The 25,510-nt window shown below is 44.6% G+C and overlaps 1 protein-coding gene across 7 annotated transcripts in view; it reads left to right on the forward strand.

Moving 5' to 3' along the window:
• The window catches only part of abcc10 (ATP-binding cassette, sub-family C (CFTR/MRP), member 10), a 164,151-nt gene that overhangs the window by 62,899 nt on the left and 75,742 nt on the right, over positions 1–25,510 (forward strand). For all 7 annotated transcript variants that reach the window (XM_059645109.1, XM_059645110.1, XM_059645108.1 and 4 more), the window contains 3 exons: positions 3,744–3,821; positions 9,159–9,359; positions 17,120–17,243. In XM_059645109.1, coding sequence (XP_059501092.1) covers positions 3,744–3,821; positions 9,159–9,359; positions 17,120–17,243 — 403 coding nt within the window. The remainder of the gene's footprint in view (positions 1–3,743; positions 3,822–9,158; positions 9,360–17,119; positions 17,244–25,510) is intronic.

The following is a 25,510-nucleotide window of genomic DNA, read 5'->3' on the forward strand; positions in this document are numbered from 1 at the left end:
CTGTCACTGTGCCAATGGGATATACTTCGAAAAAAACTCAAGACCGAGCATCCATGAGATGCTGTGGATCATCAACAACAGAATTGTATACCAGCACAATCTGCAACCTCATGGCCCAGCATATTTTCCACTCAACCATTTCCATCAAGTCAGGGGTTCACTGCTGTTCAGTGAAGAGTGCAAATGGGCTTGTCAGGAGCAGCACTGGGCATATCTCAAAAAAGGACAACTTGCCTGCCAAACAGGACAAGCTGTGTGTGATAGACAGAGCTAAGAGGTCCCACAGCCTATAGATCAGATATAAAGCCTGCCACATCAGGTCTTGAATGGTGGTGGACAAGTGAACAACTCAGTAGAGAAAGCAGTTTTGCAAACATCCCCCTCATCAGTGATGGGGAAAGTTAAGTGCAAAACATAAGGCTGAAGCATTTGCAGTGATCTTCTGCCAGAAGTACCAAGTGGCTGATCCATCTCAGCCCTCTCCAAACGTCTCCAGCATCACAGGTACCAGTCTTCAAACAATGTGATTCACTCCACCTGATAGCAAGAAGTCATAGAACCCCTACAGAGTGGAATCAGGCCATTTGGACCATTGAGTCCACACCAGCCCTCCAAACAGCATCCCACCCAGACACACCCCCTACCCTGTTCCCTGTCACCCGACAGATCACATGGTTAGTCCACCTCACTTACACATCGCTGGACGTTATGGGCAATTTAGCATCATCAATCCATCAAACCTGCACATTTTTGGACTGTGGCAGGAAACCAGGGCACCTGGAGGAAACTCATGCAGACACGGGGAGAATGAACAAACTGCATACAGACAGTTGCCTGGGAATGGTGTCAAACCTGGGTAAATGGTGCTGTGAGGCAGCAGTGCTAACCACTGAGCCATTATGCCATCAGATATGGTTGGTGCTATTGAATACTGCAAAGGCTGTTGACCCTGTCAAAATTCTGGCAATATCACTGAAGACTTGTGCTACACAATTTACTGCTCCTCTAGCCAAGCTGTCCCAGTACAGTTACAACACTGGCATCTATCTGAAATTGTGGAAGTTGCCCAGGTATGTCCTGTGCATTCAAAAAGCATGACACATCCAACCTGGCCAACTACCACCTCATCTGTCAACTCTCGATCATCAGTAAAGTGATGGAAATTGTCATCAACAGTGCTATCAAGCAGCACCTGCTCAGCAATGCCCAGATTGGCTTCCACAAGGACCACTCAGCTCCTGACCTCATTTCAACCTTGGTCAAACATGGACAAAAGAGCTTAATTCCAGAGGTGAGGTTAGAGCGACAGCTCTTGACATCAAGGCCACACTTCGTTGATCTTGGCATCTAGGAGCCCTAGTGAAAATGGAATTTGAATAATTATTGGAGGTGTACCTGGAACATAAGAAATAAGTCATTGTTGTTAGAGTTCAGGTATCTCAGTGGGGATGTTTGCTGAAGATTGCATAATGTTTTTGCACATACATGAATTTTCAGATATTGAAGCAATCATGTACAAGTGCAACAAGATCTGGACAATATCCAGGCTTGGGCTGACAAGTGGCATATAACATTTACACCAGGCAATGGCCATCTCTAGTAACAAACACCCTAACCACTGTACCTGGCCTTTCAATGGTGTTACCATCACTGAAACTCCATTATCAAAATCCTTGGGGGTTACCATTGACCAAAAACTCAGCCTTTATGACCATATAAATACAGTGGCTACAAGAGCAGGTCAGAATACTGTGGCGAGTAACTCACCTCTTAACTGTCTAGAGCCTGTCCACCAGGCACAAGTCAGAACTATGATGGAATCTTCTCCACTTGCCTGGATAGTTGCACTCTTAACAATATTCAAGAAGCTTGACACCATCCAGTACATACCAACCTGCTTGAAAAGGCACCACGTCCACAAACATCCAGTCCCTCCATCAGCAACTCTCAGTAGCAGCAGTGTGAATGACCTACAAGATGCATTGCAGAAGTTCACCAAAGATCCTCAAACAGCCTCTTGCAAACCCACAACCAATTCTGTCCCAAAGTGCAAGGGCAGAAGATACATGTGAATGCAACCACCTTCATGTTCCCCTCCAAGTTACTCCCCACCCAGATTTGTAAACATTTGGTTGTTTGTTCACTGTTGCTGGCTCAAAATCCTGGAATTCCCACCCAAATGGCATTGTGGGTCTGCCTACAGCACATGGACTGCTGCGTTTCAAGAATACAGCTCACCACCACTTTCTCCCGGGCAAAAAAGGATGGGCAATAAAAACTTTGGCTGTCAGTGACAACCATGTCCCATGAGTGAATTTTAGAAAAAAAGCCAGGTTTTTTTCTGGGATCTAATTTGACCCTTGTTCCTATCATCTGGAATCTGTATGGAGGAGAAAGAACCTGTCCCCAGCCATCAGCCTGTTAAAGCCAACTGGAATTGTCACAGTTCTTGGGATTTTGAGTGAGAACATCATCACCCTTTCCTCTGGGGCGTATGGCCATGCAACCACTTGGATGACCCACACATGCTGTGGCCCTGGACACATTACGAAGCCTGCATTTGGAAGTTACTGCTGCGTATGGACCTTGGAGGCCACTGATTGGAACCAGGTGGATCTTTTTAACAATCGGGTTCTTGACTGGGCTGTTAACCTGGACCAACCAGGGAAGCCCTGACTGATAATCTAACTAGGAGATTAGAATCTCCTCCAATGAGGGCAGACTCTGAGTTGGCTGGCCAGAGCCAGTGTGTGGTAGCAAATAAAGGGTGGCCGGACACCGACCTCTGTGCAGTTTTTTCAGCCACACAGTGGGGATCAAAAATTAGACAGAATGTAGAACATCAAGCATAAAAAATTCAAATGTTCAACTTCTTGTCAAGAGAAAGCAAAAGTCAAATGATGCGTGAGAGACAGGGGAGGCAGCACTATTATTGTGTGGCATTTGCTTGGGCTTTGGCTGATATCTGGACAAATGTTTAGTTTTTCAACACAAATGTAGCTTTCTATTGAGGAATATGAGGTGCTGCTCCTCCAGTTTTTGGGCACCATCATTGTGACACTGGAGGAGGTCCAGGATGTACATGCCATCCAGGGAGTGGGAGGGGGAGTTGAAGTGGTTTGTGACAGGGAGCTGTTGTCATTTGTTGCAAACCAAGCATAGGTGCTCCGCTTTGTGGAAAACTGGAGGAACGGCACCTCATATTCCACCATGGAACCCAACAACCCAATGGTCTCAATGTGGATTTTACGAGCTTCGAAATCTCCCCACCCCTGACCTCATCCCAAGACTAGCCTTCCCTCTCATCTCTGTCTCCTTGACCTGTCTGTCTTCTCTCCCACCTATCCACTCCTCCCACCTCACTGACCAACCCCCACCCCCATTTCCGACCTACACTCACCTTTGCTAGCTTCATTCCCGCCTCCTTGACCTGTCCGTCTTCTCTCCACCTATCTGCCCCACTGTCCACCTTCTATCACTGCCTCCCCCTCTCCACCTTCTATCACTGCCTCCCCCTCTCTCTATTTATTTCAGAGCCCCCTTCCCCTCCCCCATTTCTGAAGTAAGGTCCAGATCTGAAATGACAGCTTTCCTGCTCCTCTGATGCTGCCTGGCCTGCTGTGTTCACCCTGCCACACACCTTGTCATCTCAGACTCCAGCATCAGCAGTTCCTACCAACTCTGTAGCTTTCTGTAGTTGGCTCCAGATTTTCCGTGGTTGAATTTTTTTTTCCTTTTGACAGGCACCCCTGATGAAATTCTGCCAAAGGTTGAAGTTTACCCAACTACAAAACAAAAGAAATCAAAAAAGAAAGCTACAGGTAAGCGTGCCTTACTGCCAGCAATGGAGAGATTTAACCCTGCCAACTAATGGAGATCTATTCAAACACAGAGACTGAGCAGGTTTCCAATGGTAGTCCATGTATTTGCAGGAGTAAGCAGAGCTTGAAATGTTGGCATATATTTTACATTATAATTCCTCTGTTGTTATATTCCGCTCCATGAACTCCCCAGCAAGATTCCATAAACCAAAAGTTATGTTTTTATCAAATGACACCAAATAACAAGATTAATGGCCAAGATTTAACTTAATGTCAAGTTTAACATGAATCAGAATCAATGAAATTAACGAACGGACCCTGTTCAACAATCCCAGTGGTCAATGCAAGCTGTTAATTACACACAGACTGGTAGATACAATAAATATGTCTCTCAGGTAGTCTGCTCCATCTGGATTGATTTCAGGACGAAAGGTTTCCAATTTTGCATCTTGCTGGGCAGGATTGTCTGAATTATCTGTGTAAATAGAATACTGTCTATGTATTCTTTTACACATCTCTTCGTGGAACCTTCTCAACCTTTAGCTTCCATCGATATGTTTTCAGTACCATCAGTTGTGATAGCTTGGGTCTTCGCATGGTGACTGATTCTGGGTAAACAGTCACTTGGCTGCAGTGGCTAAATGAACTTTTTAACTGCAGGAATCTTGCTGTCTTCTTTCCTTCTTGTCCTTCAGCCATAAGGGCTGCATCTTTTTCTTTCTCCTTGTTGGTACTGTCTCCATGTTAAGGGTCACATGGACCAGTATTTGTTATTCTTCCCAAATTATAATTGATCCATTTGCAATTGATACAGCTCTTCAAAGTCCTTTTCAAACATTTTAAAAACATTACAGATGGTAACAATTACAGAAATAATTACAGGTCTTCCTTTCTATCAGTGCTTTTTTAGTCAGCAGCCAGCACACTGTAGGTAGCGATAGGATGGTGACAACACGAAAGGGGCCACTCAGCCAATCATGTCGGTACTGGCTTCTGTGACCATAACTGAACGAGTCCCATCCTTACTTTATTTCATGTAACCCTGTAAATATTTTCCTTTCACATCGTTATCCAACTTCTGTTTGAAAGACATGGTCGAATTTGTCTCCATCTCATTTTCAGACGGTGTATTCCAGCTCTTTATCTCAGTATGGAAACACATTGTTTGTTGTGTTGAGTTTGTTTCTCATACCTGTTGGTTTCATTTGATGTTGTTCACCCATTGCCGACATGCAGTTTCCAGTTAAGCAATGCACTGATTAAATGACAGAATCACAGAGTGGTTACCACACAAAAGAATTCCATTTGATCCCTCATGTCTGCACTGGCTCTCTGAATGAGACAACATGATGTAGGAGCAGAAACAGGCCATGCAACTCATCAAGCCTGCTCTGCTATTCAGTGAGACCATGGCTGACAATCCTCAGTAACATCTATCTGCCTAATTATACTAACCTGTCCCACGAGACGGCATAGGTTTAAGGTGAGAGGGGAAAGATTTAATAAGGACCTGAGGGGAAACTTCTTCACATAGAGAGTGGTGTGTATATGGAAGGGGCTGCCAGAGACAGTAGTTGAGACATGTACAATAGCAACATTTAAAAAACATTTGGATCGGTACATGGATGGGAAGGGTTTAGAGGGATATGGACCAAATGCAGGCAACTGGAGCTAGCTGAGTGGGCACCGTGATCAGCATGGAGCATTTTGGTCGGAAGGGCCTGTTTTTATGCTGTATTACTTTATGACTCTCTCACCACTACAATCATATTTCCTCCTCCCACTTGAATGGCTCCAGGCACAACAGTGTCATGGTCCATTTGCTTATCCTCCCTGCAATACTCATTCCAGTTGAGAGAGGTTGTAAGGATCTTTATGCTGTGTACAGTTATAGAGACTGTGGATCCTTGTATGCTGCTCCTTGGGTCCCCGTATCCGCCTCACCTGCAACCACTCTGTCCTGTTCTTGACCACAAACCAGGTTTGAAAGACCTATTTTAAGGTGAGTAGCTGCTTCACAGTGAACTTCCCTTCCCTAATGCAGCGTCGGATCTGCAAACACAGATCAAGCTGCAAACGCTTGCTAACTTGCATTGAACTGGGTTATTAATTAAAATCACTCTGGTTTCCCTGCCCTTCTTACTTCAATGTTTTAACCCCTTTGTCACACTCTAATATCAATCCTATACCTAAAACACAATTTTTAAAGGAACAAAAATGACTGGAGACCTCAACTGCAAATCATGCTTTCACTTTGAAGACTAAAAATGCTAACCAGAAGCTGCTTTTTTGAGGCAAAAGTCAACCATAATCTCTCTCCTTTCTTCATCAAACACCTTGAGAAATTTAACTTCTGCACTCTGTTGTAGCACTCTCACACTTACATCCTGCACAGTATTTTAAGTCACACACACATAGCACTAACTACTGCATTGTCTTGTAAGTTACGTGCTGATACCGTTAACTTGTGTACCCTGTTGTAAGCTGCACCCTGACCCCCGTTAACTCCTGTACCCTATTGTAAGTCGCACCCTGACACTGTTAACTCAAGCATTGTATGTTATACCGTTAATTCGTACAGTCTGATGTAAGCAGGTTAGTGTGCAGGTACAGCAAGTAATCACGAAAGCGAATAGAAAGTAGTGCTTTATTGTGAGTGGTATTGAATGCAGGAGTAGGGAAGTTATGCTGCAGTTATACAAAGCATTGGTGAGACTGCATGAGGAGTACCATGTAAAGCACTAATCACTGTACTTATGGAAGGATGTTAATGTATTGGAAGCAGTTCAGAAAAATTACCAGGCTAATGACTGGAATGGATGGATTCCCCTATGGGGAAAGGTTAGATGGGCTGGGCCTCTATCTTCTGGAGTTTAAGCAGTCAGAAGGGGCTGAATTAAAACATATGAGATCCTCTGGCAACTTGATCTGGTGGATATGGAATGGATGTTTCCTTTTGTGGGAGAGTCTAGAAGGAGGGATAATAATTTAAGAATAAAGGGTCACCATTCAAAACAGAAATGAAGAAACTTTTTTTTTCTCTTAGGTTGAATGTCTTTGGAATTCCTTTCCTCAAAAAGGCAGAATCTTTAAAGATTTGTTAACGCAGAGAGAGGTAGATTGATAGCCTAGGGGATAAAAGGTGATTGGAGATGTGCAGGAATTTTTAAAAAAAGCTTGCTTGTGGAACATGGACATTGCCAGCTGGCCAGCATTTATCGATTGCCCCTAGCTATCTTTGAATCTGAGTGGCTTGCTGAGCCATTTCAGAGGTCACTTGAGAGTCAGCCACATTGCTGTGGGCCTGGAGTCACATGTGGGCCAGACCAGGTGAGGATGGCAGATTTCCTTCCTTGAATTACATTAGATATACATGTGAGGTTTTCCGACAATTGGCAACGGCTTTGTGGCCTTCAGAAGATTCTTAATTCCACATTTTTAAAAATTAAATTCAAGTTCCACCATCTGCCCTGGTGGGATTCAAACCCTGGTCCTCAGAACATTAGCTGAGTTTCTGGATTAATAGTTTAGAGACAATAGCACTGGGCCATGAAATCTAGGAATATAGAGTTAAGCTTAAAGTCAGATCGGCTGTGATCTTTTTGAAAGACAGAGCAGGCATAATGGACCAAGTGGCCGACTCTTGTTCTTTGAATGTATCTAGAAATGGCCGAGCGACCTTTCTCTGGACGTCCTCCAAATGCCAGTGTATCTTTTCTTAGAGAAGGTCCTCAAAACTGTTCACAGTACTCCAGCTGTGGAAATGAAAATACTCAAAAATGTAGAGCTAATTTTTTTCCTTGCCTAATTGAAGCCTTATAACTTAGGACTTCGACCAAAAACTAGCTCGCATGGCCTATATCCACTGGCCATCTGCAGCAAATTCTTAGCCTAGATCATCCGTTCTAGTGCATCCACTAATTTACAGTTTGGCTGATCAGACAAAGTTTTATGATCCTCATTCTTGAATGAGGTTTCTCACACACACCCTGTTCCTTCAAAGGTTTTCTGCCGCTCTATTTCTAACTATTATTTCCATATGTGCACACATAACTGAATTCATCATTTGCAAACTCCCTCCCATTATCATTCAGAAATTTTGCACATGACCAGTTCCCAACACTTTTTCATTACTTTATCCGCAATTGTTTTCTTATCCTGACTGCATATTCTTGTTGATCACCCAAATCTGGGGGCCAAATCTAAAAAAAGTAAAATACATATGGTTCTTTCTTTTGTCCCAAACCTTTAAATCCACATCTGCTGCTTCATTGAAATCCCCTAGTAAGAGCAGATGTACAACAGGCAGTGATGCTGGCCTTAGTGGTATTTATTAAAAATGTTGTTCTTTCACTTAGCTCTTTGATAAGCTTATTACATTCCTCATCCCTTATTCTTCTGCCCTCTCCTAAAGTTTTTCCACATTTGGAGCACAGTGAACAAATTGCTGAAGTAGTTTTAACACGATTACACTTTTCTGGTCAGAGTTTTATTGCAACTTATATATCACAAAACCTGATCACACTGATTGCTTGCTGTCCATATATAAAGCTAATGGTAAAGTTATAATCGTCCTCTTGGATCATGGGTTGCTTGCTCATGAGAGAGAGATCGGGTTGTTTAGCTTGAGGGGAGAAGTTGAGAAGGAGAGGGCTTCATGGTAACCTCAGTCACACCCATTTCCCACACCCATTTATCCCTAAATAAACATAATGTTGGAGAATAAATTGTTCTCATTGTGAAGATCCCATACTCTCACGATATAACTGACTTAAATTAACCAGCTATTGGTCTGAAATGTTGCCTGACTTCAGAGAATGCTTCCAGTCAGTATTGCTTAAAGTGACATTCATGTTGTGGCACATGTGATATCTTTGTAGTTGGTCTGTGGCATAAGACCTTTTCTGCTCCCTGAAACACAATATTGCTTAACGAGATATGTACCCAGCTCACTGGAGGTATGAAGTTCCACTGTAGGAGTAAGTAGAAATACCGAATGCAAATAAATGTCGGTATCTTAAAACTTGATGATTATGACAGCCCCATAACCAAGACTTGAATTGAGGCAAAAGCATAGGTGTGGTTCAAAGAAACTAGGTTGGTCTGTGAACTGTTTGCATGACTTTATATTATTGTGTCTACATTAACTTTCTATATACTTCCTGCAAAAAAAATTAAAATCATACGTTTTGAGAAAAATATAGCCATTCCTGCCCGAGCACATGAGATATGAAACTATCCAGGTGATGATCCAGCTTTGATATTTATTTCACATTTGAAATGTGTTGTCTGCGATTTCACTGTTGCACTCAGCATGCCTGTCCTCTTTCAACTCAGCTGAGATAAAGAGTCCAAAAGAGGCGGAGCAGGAACCCAAGGAGTTGACACCAGTTGAAGAAGAGCAAATGGAGATTCATATTGGGCGTGAGGAAGTGAAGAAGGTTGGCGCAGTGTCATTGAAAGTGTACCGTTCATACTGGATGTCGGTTGGCAAATGGCTGGCATTTTCCGTGCTTGTATGTCTATTTCTGATGCAAGGTAAAGGATTTAGTGGGGTCACCTTGAGCAGAGTGTAGTATGGAAAGTGTAGTCGAAGGGATGATGTTCATTTCTGCGTATTTCCATATTTTCTATTTTCATTTGAAACATCACCTGATCTGTTGTTCTACTTTAGTGTATTGCACTGACAATGTGTCTTGGTCTTGGTATTTTCTAATAAATCTGCTGGAGAGATGTTATGACGTATCTCTCAAGCAGGTGAGACCTGAACCTGGTCATTCTGGGCCAGAAATGGTTGACAAAGACCTGGAAAATATTCAGGCTTGGGGCGGACAAATGTCAAGCTGCGAAAATTGCTGCTTTAGGTCACAACTCTATGACTGTTTGCATTTCTGAGCACCACATTGGAGGAATGGTGTTTTTGCACTACTATTGGTGCAGAAGAGATATACCAGGATGTAGTTTGAGTTGGAGACTGGGTTGCTTGCGTTGGAGCAGTGAAGGTAGAGAGGGGACCTGACAGAGGTGTGGAATATAACCAGGGGCATAATTAGGGTGGATAGGAAACACTTTCTTCATTAGAAAAGGGGTCAGTAACCATGGGGCATAGATTTATTGTAAGGTTGAAGACTAACGGGGAATTGATGAGAATGTTTTTCACCCAGGGAGTGGTGGGAGATTAGAATTCACTGCCTAAAAGGGTGTCTTTGTCAGAACCTCTGATAACCTTGAAGCAGTTTTGAGATATTTATAGCTTTAAGAGTTGGAGAATGGATTAATGTTGTCAGACTTTTGTTGACCTAAGTGGACATCAAAGGCCAAATAATGTCTTCCATGCTGTAAACATCTATGAGTCTAAATATAACAAGTAATACAAGTGGGAAGTGCTAGAGAAATGCCATGCAATTACCATCTCTAACAAGAGAGAATCTAGAAATCACCCATTTAATTTAATGGCATTACCAGCGCTGAACCCCAAGTATCAACAAATAACCAAAAGAACTGCGGGTGCTGTAAGTCAGGAACGAAAACAAACTTCCAGGAAAAGCTGATCAGGTCTAGCAGCAACTGTAAAGGGAAAAAACAGTTAGAGTTTTGAGTCAGGTGACACTTCTCAGAACAGGGACCTGAAACGTTAACTCCGTGTTTTCCTTCTCAGATGCTGCCAGACGTGCTGAGATTTTCCAGCAACTTTGCTTTTTTTTTTCCAGAGTATCAACATGCCAGTGATTCCCATTGACCAGAAACTGAGCTGGACTAGCCATGGAAATACAGTGGCAGTAAGAACAGGCCATAGGCTAAGAATTGTGCAATGAGTGATTCACATCCTGACTCTCCAAAGTCTCTGCACCATCCACAAGGCACAAATCAGGAGCATGACTCCCCACTTGCCTGGCTGGGTGCAGCTCCAGCAACACTCAAGAACTAGACAGCATCAAAGACAAAGCTGCCCACTTGATTGGCACCAATTTTCAGTTCCCCTACCATTGACATTCAGTAGCAGCAGAGTGTACCATTTTCAAATGCACTGCAGAAATTCACCAAGGCTTTTTGGACAGCCCTTTTGAAATCCATGACCATTATCATCTAGATTTAATGGCAGCAGATCCCTGCTGCAAGGCATTGTGGGTCTACATATAGCACCTGGTCTGGAGCAGTTTTTTCTCAATGAATAAAAACAGTTTTGGTCTTTAGCTTCTGATCAATTCATTTCACAGCTGTTTAGACTTAGCATGAAGTTCAACAATTTCAAATAGCAAGCTCTGTCCCTTTTCTATTTTCTGCATGTTTAGTTGTGACAGTCATGTCTATGTTTTTATAAACGTTTTCCTGATATAAGGCCATTAACATGAAAAATTAACATGTTCTTTTCCCTCCTCAGGTGCTTGTAGGCTTGCTGTCATGTTCAATATAGGCTCTCAGTTTCATAGTTTGGCTGAGGCTCAAGCTGAATTACGCGAGGGGTGACAGTTTGGGCAGAGCTTCAGCATTCTTGAGCTTCAGATAGAAAAAGTGAGGTGACCCAAGCTGATTCATAACTGGTTAAACCCATCTGGAATGTCCACATGATTTAAGGGAGGACTAGATTGGACCTGGTTGTGATGGCCCTCATCTGTGAATATAGTGCTGACATGATTGACCATGAAGACTTATATATGATGAATGGCTACTGGAGTGAGATAGCCAGGAGCAGTTGAGACTCAAAACCTTGAGAAAAGAGAATTGTTGTTAAATGTGACAGCGACAATGTGCTAGAAATATTCAGCAGATCTGACAGCATTTGCAGAGAAACAAGCAAAGTTGAATATGACTTCTTCAGAATTGACTGATTTTTATTTGTATAATCGCCTGTGGAGAATTTACATCACAACTAATGGTTTCTGGAAACAAGTCAAAGGGAAGACATTTGTGTGCGCACTACAGGCAGACCAGTGTAATTATGATAGGAAATAACAAAAGGACATTAAACAAATAGATTGTACCTTTCCACAATGTGAAAAACCATCCCAAAGAAATGGGTAATCAAGTGAATGCGGAACTTAAAGCAATCAGTATAGGTAGAAATAGTGCTGGAGAAATTAATGGGATCAAGGAACAAAAAAATTCCTCTAACTGTCCTGAATCCTAGGATTTGTGTACTGAATGGATCAATTTTAATCTTCTAGAATTTCTTAGATCATTACGGTAAAGACACCATAGCTCCAGAGGATCATACTGCTGCAGTGATGGTGATTTAACCTGAGGGTCACCACTCCTGAGGTAAGATAGTGAGAGGGTGGCACGGTGGCACAGTGGTTAGCACTACTGTCTTAGCGTGCCAGGACCCAGTTTCGACTCCATCCTTGGGTGACTGTCTGTGTGGAGTTTGCGTGTTCTCCCTGTGTCTGCCTGGGTCTCCTCCAGGTACTCCAGTTTCCTCCCACAGTCTGAAGATGTGCATGTTAGGTGAATTGGTTTTGCTAAATTTTCCATAGTATCCAGGGAGGAATGCAAGGTCACAGGGATACGGTAGGGGGCTGGAGTCTGGATGGGATGCTGTTTGGAGGGTCGGTGTGGACTTGTTGGGCAGAATGGTCTGCTTCCACATTGTAGAACTTGTATTAAAATAAAGACCTCATCCAGTCTGAGAATTGAACCTGTGCTGTTGGGATCACCTTGCATTGCAAGCTAGCCATTCAGCCAAATAAGTTAATCAAGTTCCCCCCACCCCCCACCAGATGGCATAACCATTCCTAAAGATGGAAAATTAACAAATGTAACCTGCTATTTCAGAAAGGAGAAAGAGGAAACAGGCAACAGTTGGCTAATATAGTGAGCAAAAGAGATGTAGAAACAGGGCAATATTTTATTTGGAGATAGAACTGCAGATGCTGGAGTCAGAGATAACACAGCGTAGAACTGGAGGAACATAGCGGGCCAGGCATCGGGGAGCAGGAAAGTTGACATTTTGGGTCAGGACCCTTTTTCAGAAAATGCTCTTCAGAATATTTTTGTACTTTTGTGAGGCGTGGATGTCACTAAGTCAACATTTCTCATTTGTTTCCAAGTGCCATGGTGGAGGTGTTGCTGAGCTGCCTTTTTGTCCTGCTGCAGTTATGAAGGGAGTTCCAAGGTTTTGGGCCATTGACAGTGATGATATGGAAATCTAGTTCCAAGTCAAGATGGTAGATGGCTTGTGGTGGAGATTTTGAAGGTGGTGGTGGTTGGACTGCGCTTCTAGGTAGTTCAAGCTGTGGGTTTAGAAATTGTGGGACCTATGATAATTTACTGCAGTGCATTTTGTAGGTGGTACACATTGATGGTGGAATGAGTGGATATTGAAGTTGGTGGCTGGGCTTCATGGTCCTGTGTGGTGACAAACTTCTTGAGTGTTGTTGGAGCTGCATATATCTAGGACAAGTGGGAAATATTCCATCAAAGTCACCTGCTCCAGTGGTCTCCAGCATTACAGATACCAGTTATCAGCCAATACAATTCACTCCACGTGATATCAAGAAACAGTTGGAGACACTGAATACTGCCATGGCTACTGCCATGGCTACTGCCCTGACAACATTCCGGCAGTAGTACTGAAGACTTGCGCTCCAGAACTTTTTGCTTCCTATCCAAGTTCTTCCAGTATTTCTAACACTGGCATTTAGTTAACAGCATAGAAAATTGCCCAGGTATGTCCTGTACATAAAAGGCAGGGCAAATCCAACCGGCCAGTTACTGCCCCATCAGTCTTCTCTCCATGATCAGGAAAGTGATGGAAGGTGTCAGTAACAGTGCTATCAGGCAGCACCTGCTCAGCAATAACCTGCTCAGTGAAGCCCAGTTTGGGTTCCGCCGGGCCCACTGAACTCCTGACCTCATGACAGCCTTGCTTCAAACATGGACAGAAGAGCTATTTTATTGGGATTAGAGTAGATTCAGAGTAGTTTTTACCAATTCAGACTTGATGAGTTGAAGAATGACTGCTGTACTGTTTGATTCAATGATTTCCTTCCCCTGAAGAATGTCCATGTACCAGATGGGTTCCTAGAAAGATTCTTGGTGGTTTCATGATACCACGACAGAGACTAGCTTTCAGTTCCCGGTTTATTAACTGATTTAGATGACAACAGCTGCCCCCTTGATGGGATCTCAACCTAGATTGTTATTCATTTATGAGATGTAGGTGTTGCTGGCTGGCCAACATTTTTATTGTCCATCCCTAAAGGACCTTGAGAAGAAAATGGTGAGCTGCCTTCTTGAACTGCTGCAATCTACCTGTTGTAGGCAGCGAATTCCAGGATTTTAAGCTAACGACATTAAAGGAGGAATTAAAGATATATTTCCAAGTTAGGATGGTGAATGGCTTGGAGCAAAACTTGGAGGTGACTGTATTCCCATGTACCTGCTGCCCTTGACCTTCTCAACTCTGCCTGATGAAAGAGCAGTGCTATGAAAGAATAGAATATAGAACATTACGGCACAGTACAGGCCCTTCGGCCCTCGATGTTGTGCCGACCTGTCATACCGATCTCAAGCCCATCTAACCTACACTATTCCGTGTACGTCCATATGCTTATCCAATGACGCCTTAAATGTACCTAAAGTTGGCGAATCTACTACTGTTGCAGGCAAAGCGTTCCATTCCCTTACTACTCTCTGAGTAAAGAAACTATCTCTGACATCTGTCCTATATCTTTCACCCCTCAATTTAAAGCTATGCCCCCTCGTGCTCGCCGTCACCATCCTAGGAAAAAGGCTCTCCCTATCCACCCTATCTAACCAAAGCTTGTGATTTTAAATGAACTAGTTGGACTATACTCGGGTGTTGTGTGACTGCTGACTTAATGCTTCTGGCGAGAGGTGGCTGTGAGTTTAGAAGGTGCTTTCTGAGGATCTTTGGTGAATTTCTGAAGTGCATCTAGTAGATAACATGCACTTCTGTGACTGAATGTCAGTGGTAGAGTGATGTTTGTGGAGGCGGTGCCAATCAAGCAGATTACTTGGTTCTGCATGGTGTTAATCTTCTGCAACGTTGTAGGAACTGTACTAATTCAGGCAAGTGAGGAGTATTATGCCTTGTAGGCAGGCTTGTGGACAGGCTTTGGGGAGTCAGGAGGAGAGTTACTTGCCGCAGTATTTCTAGCCTGTGACCTGCACTTGCAGCATTTTTTCTATTCATTCACAGGACCTGGGGTTTTTTCCAACAATCAGCAATGGTTTCATGGTCATCATTCGGCTCCTAGTTTCAATTCTTTATTGAATTCAAATTCTACCATCTGCCGTGGCGGGATTCAAACCCAAGTCCCCAGAATATGGGAAAGATGCTGGAGTCAATTATAAAAGATGAAATTATGATTCATTTGGATAGCAGTAACAGGATAGGTCAGAGTCAGCATGGTTTTACTAAGGGGAAATAGTGCTTGACTAATCTTCTGGAATTTTTTGAGGATGTATCTATGAAGATGGATAGGGGAGAACCAGTGGATGTAGTGTACCTGGACTTTCAGAAGGCCTTTGATAAAGTCCCGCATAGGAGATTGGTGAGCAAAATTAGGGCACATGGTATTGGGGGCAAAATACTGACCTGGACTGAAAATTGGCTGGCTGACAGGAAGCCAAGAGTAGTGATAAACGGGTCCCTTTTGGAATGGCAGGCAGTAACCAGTGGGGTACCACAAGGTTCGGTGCTGGGACCGCAGCTGTTTACGATATATATTAATGATATAGACAAAGGCATTAAAAGTAATATTAGCAAATTTGCTGATGACACAAAGTTGGGTGGCCGTGTGAAATGTGAGAAGGATGTTATGAGAATACAGGGTGACTTGGACAGGCTAGGTGAGTGGGCGGATGCATGGCAGATGCAGTTTAATGTGGATAGATGTGTGGCCATACACTTTGGTGGCAAGAACAGGATGTCAGATTACTATCTCAATGGGGTCAAGTTAGGTAAAGGGGAAGCACAACGAGATCTAGGTGTTGTTGTACATCAGTCAATGAAAGCAAGCATGCAGGTACAGAAGGCAGTGAAGAAAGCTAATGGCATGCTGGCCTTCATAGCAAGAGGAATTGAGTATAGGAGCAAAGAGGTCCTTCTGCAGCTGTACAGGGCCCTGGTGAGACCGCACCTGGAGTATTGTGTGCAGTTTTGGTCTCCAAATTTGAGGAAGGACATTCTGGCTATTGAGGGAGTGCAGTGTAGGTTCATGAGGTCAATTCCCGGAATGGCGGGACTATCATATGTTGAAAGATTGGAGCGACTGGGCTTGTATACACTTGAGTTTAGAAGGATGAGAGGGGATCTGATTGAGGCGTATAAGATTATTAAGGGATTGGACACTGTGGAGGCAGGAAGCATGTTTCCGCTGATGGGTGAGTCCAGGACCAGAGGACACAGTTTAAAAGTAAGAGTTAGGCCATTTAGAACAGAGTTGAGGAAAAACTTCTTCACCCAGAGAGTGGTGGGTATATGGAATGCCCTGCCCCAGAAGGCAGTGGAGGCCAACTCTCTGGATACTTTCAAGAAAGAGATAGATAGAGCTCTTAAAGATAGTGGAATCAAGGGTTATGGGGTTAAGGCAGGAACAGGATACTGATTGTGGATGATCAGCCATGATCATAATGAATGGTGGTGCTGGCTTGAAGGACCGAATGGCCTACTCCAGCACCTATTGTCTATTGTCTATAATATTTCAAGCTCTCTGCATTAGCAGTCTAGTGATAATGCCAGTAGGCCATCACCTCCTCAGTATGTGGCGGGTCAAATTGAGTTTCTGGCCAATAGGAACCCCGAGGATGTTGCTAGTCGGGGATTCTGTGATGATCACACCATTGAATATCAGAGGGTGATGGTTAGATTGTCTCTTATTGGAGATTTTCATTGACTCGCATTTATGTGGCAAGAATGTTACTTGCCTCTTGTCTGCCCAAGCCTGGATATTGTCCAGATCTTGTTGCATTTAAACATGGACTGCTTCAATACGTGAAGCATATCAGATGGACATTGTGTAATCATCGGCAAACATCCCCACTTTGGTTCTTATGATGGAGGGAAGGCCATTGTTGAAGCAGCTGAAGATGGTTGGGCTGAGGACACTACCCTGAAGAACTCTATGAGAGATGTTCTGAGTATATTGTGTACAAATATGTGTAAAACATACAATGTTTTCAGAATGCTTCTCGCATTGTACGTATGGTGCTGCTTGACAGTGATGTCCAGCAGTTAAAGGGGTGTAGCACCTTTCTGGTGCTGTATGGAAGCCAGACGTCTGATTAGTTTGAGCGACTTAAGGATGTAACATCTCAACTTCCTATTTCCGCAGCCTCTCGTAATTTGTCTGACTGGTGGCTGTCTCACTGGATGGCTCACATGGAGCATAAGAATGCAACCGGACAAAGCAGACCTTATGCAGCTCTCTATACGCGGCAATTAATGCGCTTCATTCGGTAAGTACCAATGAGAGAATGTGGTGTGTGATTCTTGAATGTCTTATTAGGCAAAGAATCTAGCAGGAAAGCTGATGTTTTGGGTCTGGACCCTTCTTCACAATTTCTGAAGAAGGGTCCGGACCTGAAATGTTAGCTTCCCTGTTCCTCTGGTGCTGCCTGGCCTGCTGTGTTCATCCATCTCCACACCTTGTTATCTCAGATTCTTGCATCAGCAGTCCCTACTACCCCATGTAATTATTCTGTGTGTGAGAATTACTACTGAGTGCAGAATGCTGCTTCAGGATGTGAGGTCATACACAGTGGCAAAAATATCTTCCCTTTGTGGCAAATATACGCTTCAGCGTGTGACTTCATTTATAGTGCTAAATGTTATCTCAGTATGTGGGTGATTAACCAGAATGAGATGTCCCCTCAGTGTGGGGATTAATACTGAGTGTGGAATGTCTCGTCAGTGTGGGGTATAACACTGAGCTTGGAATATCTCCTCAATGTAGGGATTATTAGAGAGTGTGGGATAATCCCTCAGTGTAGGGATTAATACTGAGTGCGGAATATCCCCGCAATACGGGCCAGTTCGGTGAGCAAGTCAACAACCTCACCCACAAACCCTGCTACATGTCTTTTCCAAAACCTGACAGATACACCATTTATGTTTGGGGTCTTTTTGGGTAGGAAATTGCCCATTCGTTTAAGGTGCAGTGATAAACATAAAGTGAATGACATGGCAGACTGATATTTTAACATATTTAGAGATTGTGAGCAGACTGGATATAGTTCAGCATATATATATTATCTCAGCAACATTTGAGTCTAGTTCTGTCAGCCAGTTGTGAAATGCAACAATTATCTTGCAAAAGGACTGAACTCAGTGGGGTAGATTTTGAACTTGACTCCCAGGCATCAAACTGGCACTGGAGGTTGGATGCTTTTATAGCTGACAACTAAATTTTATTTTCAGTGAAAACGAGACATTCTTTGTAATATGCGGTGGACCCTCAAAACTTATTTTAGCCATGGTTACAAATTGAAAACAAAACTCATTTTATTTTCAACTATGGACCCCTAACATAGAGAGGTGAATTGCTGCTCTTTCTCCCAGCTGTAGGAAAGATGTGAAGCTTGAAAGGGTTAAGAAAAGATTAACAATGATGTTGCCAAGGTTGGCGGGTTTAAACTGTAGGGTGAGGCTGAATAGGCCAAGGCTTTTCTCCCTGGAGATTTGGAGGCTGAGGGGTGACCTTACAGAAGTTTATAAAATCATGAGGGGCATGGATAGGGTGAACAGCCAAGGTCTTTTCCCTGATGTGGGGGTGTCTAAAACTAGAGTGCATGGATTTAGAGTGAGAGGGGAAAGACTTAAAAGGGACATACGAGGCAACTTTTTCATGCAGAAGGTGGTGCGTGTATGGAATGAGCTGTCAGAGGAAGTGGTAGAGGCTGGTACAATTACAGCATTTAAGAGGCATCTGGATGGGTACATTAATAGGACAGATTTAGAGGGATATGGGCCAAATACTGGCAAATGGGACGAGATTAACGTAGAATATCTGGTCGGCATGAACAAGTTGGACTGAAGGGTCTGTTTCCATGTTTGTCTCCAAGACTCTGAAACTCTAGTGACTGCGGAATATCTCCTCAGTGTCGGGATTAATTGAGGTTGCGGGATGCCCCCTCCATGTGGGGATTAATACTGAGTGTGGAATGTTCTCTCAGTGTGGGGATTAATAGACAGTGCAGAATATTCCCTCAGTGTAGGGATTAATAGAGATTGTGGAATGTTCCCTCAGTATAGGGATTAATAGAGAGTGCAGAATGTCCCCTCAGTGTAGGGATTAATACAGAGTCCGGAGTGTCGCGTAAATGTGGGGATTAATACTGAGTGTGGAATGTTCTCTCAGTGCGGGGATTAATAGACAGTGCAGAATATTCCCTCAGTGTAGGGATTAATAGAGATTGTGGAATGTTCCCTCAGTATAGGGATTAATAGAGAGTGCAGAATGTCCCCTCAGTGTAGGGATTAATACAGAGTCCGGAGTGTCACGTAAATGTGGGGATTAATACTGAGTGTGGAATGTTCTCTCAGTGCGGGGATTAATAGACAGTGCAGAATATTCTCTCAGTGTAGGGATTAATAGAGATTGTGGAATGTTCCCTCAGTATAGGGATTAATAGAGAGTGCAGAATGTCCCCTCAGTGTAGGGATTAATACAGAGTCCGGAGTGTCAAGTAAATGTGGGGATTAATACTGAGTGTGGAATGTTCTCTCAGTGCGGGGATTAATAGACAGTGCAGAATATTCCCTCAGTGTAGGGATTAATAGAGATTGTGGAATGTTCCCTCAGTATAGGGATTAATAGAGAGTGCAGAATGTCCCCTCAGTGTAGGGATTAATACAGAGTCCGGAGTGTCAAGTAAATGTGGGGATTAATACTGAGTGCAAAATGTCCCCTCACTGTGGGGATTAATAGAGTGCAGAATATTCCCTCAGTGTGGGGATTAATAGAGAGTGCAGAATATCCCCTCAATGTGGGGATTAACAGAGTGTGGAGTGTCCCCTCAGTGTGGGGTTTAATAGTGAGTCTGGAATGTTCCCCCAGTGTGGGGGATAACACAGAATGTGGAATGATTGCCTCAGTTTGGGGGATAACACAGAGAGTGGCAAATGTCCCCTCGGCGTATGGGATAATACAGAATGTGGAATGTCACCTCAGCGTGGGAGATAACACAGAATGTGGAATGATTCTCAGTGTGGGGGATATACAAATTGGGGAATGTCCCCTCAGTGTGGGGCATAACACAGAGTGGCAAATCACCTTTATTTTCGTTCCCAATACTTTTTCAAGTTAAGACATTATCGCTTGTAGATCATTCCATCCTTTGTTCCTGCTATAAGAAACTAAACATTCACATCAGGAATTTCTGCATCCATATCAAGTCTTTGCTTGTAATATGTTAGATAAAAACATGTTTTTCTGTGCCTGTTTGATGGAAATTTCAAGGTTCCTACTTGAGGAGAACAATGATAAGCATAGGCATATCCACAATGATTGTTAGAATTTTAGCTAAGCCTTGGAGCTATGCAGTTATTTACATATATTTGATCATGTAAGATTATCGAATAATCTCAAATGTGTCCAGTTTGATTTTTGACCCTTTATAGTCTGTGCTTCAGGATTTTCAGTTATCGGTCTAATATCAGTTCATTGAAACCACGTAATGAGGTAAGTATATGATCCATGGTTAATTAAAAACCTCAAAGATTGTATCAACCTCAAGGAAAACAGAATTGCACAAGGATGCGGGAACAGGTGAAACATTTGCACAGAAGATAAAAAACAGCCAAGAATTACAAAAATGTTAACTTTCTCCTACATAGGACACTGGCTGTGGCCAGGCAGCTCAGTGTGTAATTTTTTTATTTGTGTAGGTGCAAGATACAGTGAAAACAGCAAGTGTGCAAATAACTTTATTAACATTTTCATCCATGTGGCAAAAGAACCAGTGACAAGCAGAGCCCCTATGCTCTGTGAAATAAAAAGTGAAGGGGAGGGGTGAGACAAATCAAAATAGAGCTGGAAAGAATGCACTTCAGTCCCTGCCCAGCTCTCCCTGAAGGCATTGAGAGTGTTGGTGGACACTGTGCTCCTTCTCCAGTGACACCCAGGCTTGATCATAACCACGGAAAAGGGGCAGACACTTGGCCGAAATGACCCCTCCATTGCCCACTGCCTGGACCTGTTACTGGCCAGCTTGGCCAGGCCGAGGGCCAGACCCACAAGGACATCCACCAACCTGCCCACTCCCCTCCTCACTGCGTACCCAAAGATCAGGAGCATGGGGCTGAAGTGCAACCAAAGAGGGTTCTTTAGACAACTAAACAAGGACTGCAAGTGCCTACACCCTATACTTACATGGTCCACGGACTCCACCGCACCACAGAACACACAGTTGGGCTGGGAGTCCGTGAATGACCGCAATCTGCTGTTGCATGAGACTGCTCCATGCGACCCCCTCCACCCCAGATCCCTGAGGGAAAGAGGGAAGTCTCCTAGGTAGAGAGCACTCTACTGTGGATCCGCACAGCCAGGTGGCAAATGGGCACGTCAAAGCATGACCGGGTGGTGGATAAAGGAGAGGAGGTGGATGGTGTGCAGCAGCAGTCAGAACAGGGCCTGCTGTTGCACTTCTTTAAAAGATGTGTAACAGAAATTCCAGAGACAGCTCAGGTTGTGGGGCACAGGCTCCTGGGTGACTTCTGGGATCCTGGGGCCAAAGTGAAATTCTGTCCGAGCAGGGGGATGTGTCGACAGAATCCCACTGCACACCTGAGCATCCTCCAACTGGTGCACAACATTGGGTCCAAGCATTGCCATTACATGGCATTGAATGACAGTGGTCGCGAGCCAGACATCTACTGCCACCTGCGTGTCAGTTCCTGCGACATCACCCAGCACGTCATCAACATAATAAAATGTGAGGCTGGATGAACACAGCAGGCCAAGCAGCATCTCAGGAGCACAAAAGCTGACGTTTCGGGCCTAGACCCTTCATCAGAGAGGGGGATGGGGTGAGGGTTCTGGAATAAATATGGAGAGAGGGGGAGGCGGACCGAAGATGGAGAGAAAGGAAGATAGGTACAGAGTAGAGCATAGGTGGGGAGGTAGGGAGGGGATAGGTCAGTCCAGGGAAGATGGACAGGTCAAGGAGGTGGGATGAGGTTAGTAGGTAGGAAATGGAGGTGTGGCTTGTGGTGGGAGGAAGGGATGGGTGAGAGGAAGAACAGGTTAGGGAGGCAGAGACAGGCTGGGCTGGTTTTGGGATGCAGTGGGGGGAGAGGATGAGCTGGGCTGGTTGTGTGATGCAGTGGGGGGAGGGGACGAACTGGGCTGGTTTTGGGATGCGGTAGGGGAAGGGGAGATTTTGAAGCTGGTGAAGTCCACATTGATACCATTGGGCTGCAGGGTTCCCAAGCGGAATATGAGTTGCTGTTCCTGCAACCTTCGGGTGGCATCATTGTGGCACTGCGGGAGGCCCATGATGGACATGTCATCTAAAGAATGGGAGGGGGAGTTGAAATGGTTTGCGACTGGGAGGTGCAGTTGTTTATTGCGAACCGAGCGGAGGTGTTCTGCAAAGCGGTTACCAAGCCTCCGCTTGGTTTCCCTAATGTAGAGGAAGCCACACCGGGTACAATGGATACAGTATACCACATTGGCAGATGTGCAGGTGAACCTCTGCTTAATATGGAAAGTCATCTTGGAGCCTGGGATTGGGGTGAGGGAGGAGGTGTGGGTGCAAGTGTAGCACCTCCTGCGGTTGCAGGGGAAGGTACCGGGTGTGGTGGGGTTGGAGGGCAGTGTGGAGCGAACAAGGGAGTCACAGAGAGAGTGGTCTCTCCGGAAAGCAGACAAGGGTGGGGATGGAAAAATGTCTTGGGTTGTGGGGTTGGATTGTAGATGGCGGAAGTGTCGGAGGATAATGCGTTGTATCCGGAGGTTGGTGGGGTGGTGTGTGAGAACGATGGGTATCCTCTTTGGGCAGTTGTGGCGAGGGCGGGGTGTGAGGGATGTGTAGCGGGAAATGCGGGAGACGCAGTCAAGGGCGTTCTCGACCACTGTGGGGGGAAAGTTGCGGTCCTTGAAGATCTTGGACACCTGGGATGTGCGGGAGTGGAATGCCTCATCGTGGGAGCAGATGCGGCGGAGGCGGAGGAATTGGGAATAGGGGTTGGAATTTTTGCAGGAAGGTGCGTGGGAGGAGGTGTATTCTAGGTAGCTGTGGGAGTCGGTGGGCTTGAAATGGACATCAGTTATAAGCTGGTTGCCTGAGATGGAGACTGAGAGATCCAGGAAGGTGAGGGATGTGCTGGAGATGGCCCAGGTGAACTGAAGGTTGGGGTGGAAGGTGTTGGTGAAGTGGATGAACTGTTCGAGCTCCTCTGGGGAGCAAGAGGCGGCGCCGATACAGTCATCAATGTAACGGAGGAAGAGGTAGGGTTTGGGGCCTGTGCAGGTGCGGAAGAGGGACTGTTCCACGTAACCTACAAAGAGGCAGGCATAGCTGGGGCCCATACGGGTGCCCATGGCCACCCCCTTAGTCTGTAGGAAGTGGGAGGAGTCAAAAGAGAAGTTGTTGAGGGTGAGGACGGGTTCGGCTAGGCGGTTGAGGGTGTCGGTGGAGGGGGACTGGCCGGGCCTGCGGGACAGGAAGAAGCGGAGGGCCTTGAGGCCATCTGCATGCGGAATACAGGTGTATAGGGACTGGACGTCCATGGTGAAAATGAGGTGTTGGGGGCCAGGGAATAGTAAGTTCTGGAGGAGGTGGAGGGCGTGGGTGGTGTCACGGATGTAGGTAGGGAGTTTCTGGACCAAAGGGGAGAAAATGGAGACCAGATAGGTGGAGATGAGTTCAGTGGGGCAGGAACAGGCTGAGACAATGGGTCAACCAGGGCAGGCAGGTTTGTGGATTTTGGGAAGGAGATAGAAACGGGCCGTGCAGGGTTGGGGAACAATGAGGTTGGAGGCTTGGGTGGGAGGTGTGCCAGATTATAACTGCACCAGTTCTATCGGCTGATTTAATAACAAAGTTAGAGTTGGACCTAAGAGTCATAGAGTCAGAGTATCATGGAGTCCGACAGCATAGAGATTGACTTTTTGGCCCGAGTTGGTCCAAGTCAACCAACATGTTCATCCATGCGAACTCCACTTCCTGGCACTTGGCCCATTTCTTTCTCAACCTTTCCTGTCCATGTATTTGTCCAAATGCCTTCTAAATGTTGTTAATGTACCTGCCAGCGCTGGCAGCTCATTTCATGTGTGTACCACCCTCTGTGTGAAAAAAGTTGCCCCTCAGGTTCCCTTGTATTCTTTCCCCTCTTACCTTAAACTGAGGCCCTCTTGTCCTTGATTTCCCAACACTGGGAAAACGACTGTGTGTATTCACCCTATCCATGCCTCATAAGATTTTATACACTTCTATAAGATAACCCCTCAGTCTCCTACGCTCTAAAGAAGAAGTCTTAGCTTGTCCAACCTCTCCCTGTAAATCAGTCTTTGAGTCCTGGCAACATCCTTGTAAATTTCTTTTGTATTCTTTCCAGTTTAATAACATCCTACCTATAGCAAAGTGACCAAAAACAAACACAATACTCCAAGTGCTGCCTCACCAATGCCCTGTACAACTGTAACATTATTTCCTAACTTCTATACTCAGTGCCCTGACTGATGAAGGCCAGTGTGCCAAAAGCCTTCTTCACTGCCCTGTCTACTTGTGACTACACTTTCAGAAAACCATGCACCTGAACTCTAAGGTCCGTCTGTTCCACTACACTCCTTGAGGCCCTACCATTCATCATGAAACTTCTACCGTGATTTGTCTTTCCAAAAGGCAAACCTTACACTTATTTATGTTAAACTCCATTTGCCATTTCTGAGCTCACTTCCCCAGTTGATCAAGATCCTGCTGCAATTTCTGGTAACCTTCCTTCCTGTCCTTGATACCACCTGTTTGAATATCATCCGCAAACTTGCCAATCATACCTTCTATGTTCTCATCCAAATAATTGATATAGAAAACCAACAGCAATGGACCTAACACCAACCCCTGAGGCACACCAATAGTCATAGCCCTCCAATCTGACAAGCATCCTTCCACTATTACCCTCTGCTTCCTACCATTGAGCCAATTATGTATCCAATTTGCTAGCTGTCCCTGGATTCCATGTGATCTAACCTTCCAGAGCAGCCACCATGTGGAACTTTATCAAAGGCCTGACTGAAATCTGTATAGACCACATCTACTGCCCTGGCCCATCAACCTTCCTGTTCACTTCATCAAAGAACTCTGACAAATTTGTGAGGCATGTTCTGTCACACACAAAGACATGCTGACTACTCCTATTCAAACCCTGTCTTTCCAAGTGCATGTATATCTTATCCCTCAAAATCTTCTCAAGTAACTTACCTACCATAGATGCTAGGCCTATAGTTCCTAGTTTTTTCTTTGCAGCCCTTCTTGAATAAGGGCAAAAGATTCGCTACTTCCAGTCTTCAGGAATCTCAACCGTGGTGCAAGTATATCGGCCAAGGCCTCTACAATTTCTTGTCTAGCCTCTTGCAGGTTTCTTGGATATATCTGGTCAGGATTAGGAGATTCAACACCACCTTCATACGTTCTAATACATTCAACATGACCTCTACTGTAATATGGACTTTCCCCAAGATCTCGCCACTAACTTCCCCAAGTTCTCAAGTCATCTTGTCCTT

This window comes from Stegostoma tigrinum, chromosome 4, assembly GCF_030684315.1.
Source record: "Stegostoma tigrinum isolate sSteTig4 chromosome 4, sSteTig4.hap1, whole genome shotgun sequence".
Lineage (NCBI taxonomy): Eukaryota > Metazoa > Chordata > Chondrichthyes > Orectolobiformes > Stegostomatidae > Stegostoma > Stegostoma tigrinum.